The following is a 6908-nucleotide window of genomic DNA, read 5'->3' as shown; positions in this document are numbered from 1 at the left end:
GCGCGACGACTTCAAAATAAAAGTGTCTAAGAATTGATTGTCAGTGCTTAAAACAGGATTTTAATAAAATACCGTTACAACAGAATTAAAGGATTGATAGCTTTAATTTTCACAAACAGTTTTTCGCTTGTAGCCTTTTATATCAGGTTTCCATGGTGGAGAAGGTCCTGTGACTCAGGTCTGTTTGGCGACACCTGAAGTTCCTCGAAGTCATCCGTTATCCATATATGGCTGCCTGTTAGCTACAGGATTGATTTTAAAATCCTGATGTTTGTCTACAAAGTGTCAAATGGTCATGCTCTCTCTTACATCTGAATGTCCCGAGATCCAGGGCTAAGTGTTATGGGGACAGGGCCTTCTGCCCAAAACTATGGAGTTCTCTTCCTCCCACCATCCGATTCTCCCCCACTATTAAGACTTTCAAGAGTCACCTAAAAAACACAATTTTATTCACTTGCCGCCTAACTTAACCAGCTCAGGTATTTCCCCTGAAGTCTCTATAGGTCTGTGTTGTCACTATGGGCTCAGTGTAACCATATGCCTTTACTATTACTATTATTATGATCTCTCTGACTTTTCTTCTCTTGTGCTTGTTTCCTTCTTTCTTGTTTCTCTCTGTGTGTGCTGTAAAACACTTTGGATCAACTGTGTTGTGTGTAAAGTGCTATATAAATAAAGATGAGTTGCGCTATATGTTACAATCTATTTATAATTTTGTCATCATGATTGTCTATAAATGCATTATCTTTGTCTATTCTGTACAAGACATCTTTTGCATGTCTGTCCGTACTGGGAGAGGGATCCCTCCTCCTTTTTGCTTAGTACTTCTATTCCTGTGTGCACTGACGTGATAGTGAGCAGCTGTAACAAAAGAGTTTCCCCTGGGGATCAATAAAGTATTTCTGATTCTGGGTCTATGGACAGAGGGTGTTGTATGCTGTACAGATTGAGGCAAGTTTGTGATCTTGGGCTATATAAATAAAATTGAACTGACTTGTCACTTGACTATATATCATTAACACAAATCATCAAAAGCCCCGCTGTCTAATTTTAAGAAAAACATGTTCAGGAAACCACTTCCCTGCTGGCTGTCAGATAATAAATTCTTAAAACACTAAATAAATGAATTTAACAAAAAAAAGCCATTCATAATTTTGTTTTATTCCTTTCTCAGTAAATACAAGACAATTAACCCAAACTGAGCATGCTATCACCATTTATTTCAGAAAAGAAAACATAAAGCCACTTAAATACATTGACTTGCCAAACACTTCCTTCAGCCATATCAATCAGAAAACAAAACACAAATTCCAGCAAATTAGGTTTTGAATTAGTGCTAGCATTACACGACTAAACAGAAATCAGGAGTCCGGTTATCCTCTGGATGCAGACTGTAGAGAAGTTTAGCATACCCAGTGAAATGTTTGCATTTTGACACGCTTTAATTTACATTTGATGTACATTAACTATGAGTTATGGTTATGTGTTTATGTCTGGGTGAAAAAGAAACCTTGAAATGTAACTGCACATTGTTACTTGGTTGCATAAAGACTTTTTATCCTGTTGGTGCAACATGTGAAAATGTTCAGTTTTTCTTTATTCTGTATCAGCAGCCTACAGTGTTGTGCTAGTTGGCCTGTGTTCAGAAGGCTTTGAAAAGTTGGTTTGGCATGTATCCCAGGTGCAGGAAGGAAGTTTGGGCTTCACTCTCGAGGCTAGCCAGCTCCTGGACTGTCGGGGCCAGAATATCCACGTGACCCTTGTAGTTACCGCCTAGGGAAGAGCAACAGGTTTGCAGGTCAAGCTCAACATAAAAGCAGTGAATATAATACATGTGTTTAGCCTATAATGGCTATAAGGCTATTATGCCTCACAACAATCCATATAATACTTGTAGATATTTCACTCTATACCAAATTGTGTACTGGAAGATTGGTTGCTAGTCCTAAAGCCATGCTACTAGTGTGGCTAAAGGTTCAACATGCTTGTACACAGTCATCAGTCCCTCTATGACACATACCTCCCAATGCCCTGCGCTGACCATAGGTAACCTTTCCATCAAAGTCATCCACAGGTACTTTGATGTCTGGCTCACACTGGGTGATGGTGCACTTTAGATGCTCCTCAATTTCTGACAGGAGCTGTGATCAGAGGAAAGGGTGAAGGGACACAAGTAGAACTGAGAGTCCACGATGGGTAATAAAGAACTATGTCATATTGTGACAAGGACAAAAGTGTGTGTGCGCGCTTGAGCTTCCAGTGCTTCAAAAATAAAGCAAAACTTTACTGCTTAGATTTCACACCAGACACACCCTCCCAAACCCAAGGGTGCTGTTTCTGCCAGGATGACAAATGTATCTGCTGCTCATCAAATCACATAAAAATCCCTCTGTTCTGTCGTACTTCAAACAGAACATTTTACTCGCTGCCTCAACTCGATGAAGTTTGTGCCTGTGTCTTTGTTCACCTCTTTCTCATTGTACCAGATGGTGCAACCTCCGTCCTCCTTCAGTCGGGTGTTGTAGCAGCCTCTGCCTCGGTTCGGGCAAACGTGGTACCACACCTGCACATATGGAAAGATTTACTTTGATCTATTTTCAAATACTATGTGTAATTTAAATTAATTATCAGTGTATTTCTATCATCAAACCTACCTTCTCCTTCTCCATAGCAACCAAGGAGATGGCCAGTCCCATTCTGCAAGTTAAAAGGAAAGGAGATGATTTTAACTGTATGGGCAGTACGTCAATATTATAATTTATTGTCTTTCAGTTGAATCATATTGTGAAGAGACATTTAAAGGTATATTATGTGAAAGTTTCAGGTTGCAATGAAGAGGAATTTGATAAATGAATGTGATTCTACAAACAAAAAGCATATGATAACATGAGAAAACAATAATAAAATAATATTTCAACTGTCTCAACAAGCCCTAACACACAGTTATTTTCAAGAATGTCAGTGCTTACCTCTCAGCTCTTCCAACTCTGCCGATGCGGTGGACATAGTTCTGCTTCTCATCTGGCAGGGTGACGTTAATCACTGGAGAAGAAGCAGATGAAAATTGTGAAAAGTGATGGCAGAAAGGGGACTTGCATATACAAAATACAGCCAAGTATTATTTTGTATATAACACTGTATATAATCAGCATTTGAAAAGGTATGTTAGGAATATAAGTTTTATATTGGAAATCTATTATCTTTACCATAAGGATGTCAATTCCTCTGGCAGCTACGTCTGTGCAGACCAAGAGCCTCACTTCTTTTCTCTGAGAACAGAAGAAGATCTTCAAAATAGATTGGTTGTGCTTCGTAAAAAAGGGTCTCATTAAGTTGTGTATATTTCTTTTTATTGATATAAATATTTGCCATATTAGAAATGCATGCATTTGGCTTATTAGAAAAATAAATATTTGTTTCATTACTAATATCAATATTTCTAATTGGGAATATAAATATTTGTCTTAATGGGGATACACTGTAAATATTTGTTGTGTATGTATGTATGTATAGTATAGCAGCAGAAATTCCCCTAAACTACTGTATCTCTGAACTGTCTCTTTAACCAAATCACACACATTTATTGTATGTGATCTCCTTTTGATTACTAATGTAATAACTAATATATTTTTTCACTCCAATCACTGAACCTCCCCTGATAAAGTTTGGCGCCCCCCTGGGGAGGCCCGCTTCTGACTTTGCAGTATAGTATATGTATGCTCACATGTATCTGCACCGCACATACCACACACGAAATAAAGTCTTATGGGTGTGCTGCCACTGCTGCCGGTGGATGCAGTCCACCAGCAGCAGTGGATGCCGGCTATATTCCATATTATCTCTTTTACTAGCTAATGTTAGCTTTACCAGTTAGTTCAGCTAACAGTTACACCTGGCAGTTTTTTGCCGAAATTTTTAAATTGACAACTAATTTTTGCGTTTATATTGCTGTGGTATGTTTAATGTATGTTGGGTGAATGCTTAATTGATTCCGTTTCTACTCATGCTTACATTCTTACATTTATGTTGCTTATGTTACCTATGCTCTCATGTTTATGCCTATATTTTTATATTTTGGCTTTCAATGTAAAGCACATTGAGTTTACTTGTGCTATATAAATAAAACTGCCATTGGCCATTGCTATTTGAGGGCCAGCGGTTTGCTGAGCCACTGCACTGAGGGAGAAAGTGAAATCAAAGAACCTTTGACTCTGCCCTGCATGCTGATTGACACCTGTGTGCGCCGCACTGGCCCGGTCGGATGTGCGTATCAATGCGTCGGCCTGTGTGCACGAGTGTGTCTGACACACACTCCTCGCACAGAGGGGGACCCTGTTCTAGCAGACACAGCCCAGGAAGCTTTGCTGAGCCTGAGGAAGAAAGAAGTCTGTGTGTATGTGCTTGTAATTTCTGCCTATTCACAAGAGCAGCACAGAAGCACACACATACAAAGACATCCACACACCTTCCTCTGTTGCGCTGCAGGTGAACATCGGGGACACTTCACCAGAAGAATCTTCTTATATTTATCCTTTTGACACATTTGTGGGTCAGCTCAAGCAATGATTCACCAAAGCCTCTTTTACTCCCCCCCCCCACCCCCCCCAGCTCTCAGCAGCATGTCCTACTGCAGCTTCTTACTTATACACCCTTGGCACAAGATTTTTACTCTTGACTCCAAGAATAATGCCAAATTGTCCTCAATACAGCATTCACAGTCACGCTTCTGTGACAGTCAGAAAATGAAATTAAATGAAATGAAAATGGACCCTGAAAGTCCATCAGCGTCCACTTTCAACACACCAATGAATGTATGTTTGTGCGTGTCTAAGTGCATGTGTGTGTTATGCAATGATTTGTTTCTTGGCAGGTGGATATGCAACAGTCCCTGCTGGGATGAGGACAGATGTCATAAGAACTGCAGTTTAGATGGACTTTGCCACTTCAGCAAAGAAATCCTCCTCTTTCTGTTTTCACTGAGAGCAGCAGGACACACACACACACACACACACACACACACACACACACACACACACACACCAAGCAATCTCTATAATTAGCCTATACTGCAGTGAATGAAAATGAGCATGGATAAATTGCTAAACTTGGAAAACTGCACCGACCTTAAACAATCTAAACATCTGATAACGCATTTAAAGCTGGGTACAGAAGGGATAAAAAACACACCTGACAAATTATTTTCCATGCTATAAAAGATATAGCTCTAAATTTAAGTCACCTTTAAGACAAAAAGGGAAAAAATATAGCTATATGTGATAACATACTACAAACTACATTAAGGTCACTGTGTGCTGGGATGAGTAAGGCTACCACAGACACTCACTCCCCTATGGGGAGTTCCAGAAATATCACAGAGATTTCTTTTTCTCAAAATAAGGATGGCCATATTACTAGTTAGACTGAATTTTCAGGGGGAAAGGGTGAATACCCTCTGGAGAAATATATATTGTGGTATAATTAAAAACAGCCATTGTCTATTGCCTATTTGTGCAAGGGATATGCATAACATAGAGGCAATTTGTAGCCGACAGCCCTTATTTTGGTCATTTCAAATAGATTACTCTTTAAATATAAGTCCACGTCAGGCAATTTGTTCAAATGCATTTAAAGAATATTAAGAAATAAACATTAACATCTAACGAACCTATATTTCAGCGATATGGAGTGTTTTTCATCTAAAACGCAGACAAAAGGCGATCACTCAGGGTTGAGTGACAGGTGTCAGAAATTCACATATTTTTATGGTAGACAAAAAAAATCTACTACAGAAGTACTGCAGCATTGTAAAGAAACATTGGTAATACGCTTCACTGCCTCGCCTTTAATTAGGATATAATAAAGCAGGACATCCACAATTACCTTCCAAGAAAAGGAAAAACCAAAAAGAAAACAAGCTCAACAGCGTCAGTGTCCATCATGTGCTACATTTTGTTCTGTCCTGCTAAGCACTGAAATGATTTCTGGTCATTTACCTGTTGCAGTAGACTAGCGGCGGTGATCCGACGTCCAGGCTGGCAAACTGAGCTGCTGTAGAGGGAGAAACCGATCCAGCAGGCGGGGCGGGCGTGGACTGGAAATGAGCGTCTCCAGAGAGTCAAGTCACACAGAATTATACACAGGACTTCCGGGAATTTCTTTCAAAATAAAACTCCTTGACGCTTATAATACGGCAACATATTGGTTAAAAACCATATGAGACGAAACCCGTTGTAACTGAACTAAGATCCTACTCCCAACATATCTTTTTTTATCTTTAGCTCAACGATGGACCTTTTCCTGTGGGGTGTGTCAAAAATTGGCAAACAAGCACAAACCATCTTCATTTTCCAATATGTTCCAGTGACATAGTCAAAATAATTGTCTTTGTTTACTTCTGAAAGGCATTTCTCCTTTACATGTTTTATCTTTGGATTGCTGAAAGGATAAGTAGTTGTTTTTTTCCATCCATCATTCATGTTTTGCTTTTGTATTTAAATGTCTTTATATTGCCCTGTTACTTTATGTTTTATGTAAAGCATTTTGAATTGCCTTGTTGTTGATATGTGCTATACAAATAAACTTGCCTTGCCTAATAATTGCCATTCCATCTCTAGTTAATTATAATGAATGTAATCATGTTTATCTTGCCTTTTTTGTACAGTATATGATCTCAACTTCCTTCCTGCCCCGCACAGGCTTTTTAAAAGCCTTTTTGAAGTTGTAGAGTAAGTTTGTCTGAATGCCTCAGTGTATACATTTTACATGTTACTTTGCCTTACTTTTAATGAGAAAATACATAAAATAAAAGGAAAAGGAATTATCAATAGTTAGTTGCATATGTTAGATGAACATATGCCAGATTCATTTAGTTTCAGAACAGATAGATGGACAATAGGTAAAAGTGCTGA

At 38.9% G+C, this 6908-nt stretch overlaps 1 protein-coding gene across 1 annotated transcript; it reads right to left on the bottom strand.

Moving 5' to 3' along the window:
- Positions 1-1141: 1141 nt before the first annotated feature.
- LOC122863544 (ATP-dependent RNA helicase DDX1-like) lies at positions 1142-4493 on the bottom strand. Its single transcript, XM_044170122.1, has 6 exons — positions 4466-4493; positions 2970-3042; positions 2655-2697; positions 2468-2563; positions 2021-2141; positions 1142-1773 (listed from the first exon to the last, which is right to left on the bottom strand). The coding sequence occupies exons 1-6, from the start codon at positions 4491-4493 to the stop codon at positions 1643-1645; spliced, it is 492 nt and encodes a 163-aa protein (XP_044026057.1). The 3' UTR covers positions 1142-1642.
- Positions 4494-6908: the final 2415 nt, after the last annotated feature.

This window comes from Siniperca chuatsi, linkage group LG16 (genome assembly GCF_020085105.1).
Source record: "Siniperca chuatsi isolate FFG_IHB_CAS linkage group LG16, ASM2008510v1, whole genome shotgun sequence".
NCBI lineage: Eukaryota > Metazoa > Chordata > Actinopteri > Centrarchiformes > Sinipercidae > Siniperca > Siniperca chuatsi.
The sequence above is the reverse complement of the archived record's forward strand: the minus strand, read 5'-3'. Positions and strand labels throughout refer to the sequence as shown.

Coding starts and splice junctions, on each gene's coding strand:
- LOC122863544 (XM_044170122.1), bottom strand. CDS start 4,493: ATGTTCACCTGCAGCGCAACAGAGGAAG. Junction 2,698..2,969: donor AGAGTTGGAAGAGCTGAGAG/GTAAGCACTGAC, acceptor TTTAACTTGCAG/AATGGGACTGGCCATCTCCT. Junction 2,142..2,467: donor TCTGGTACAATGAGAAAGAG/GTGAACAAAGAC, acceptor CTCTGATCACAG/CTCCTGTCAGAAATTGAGGA.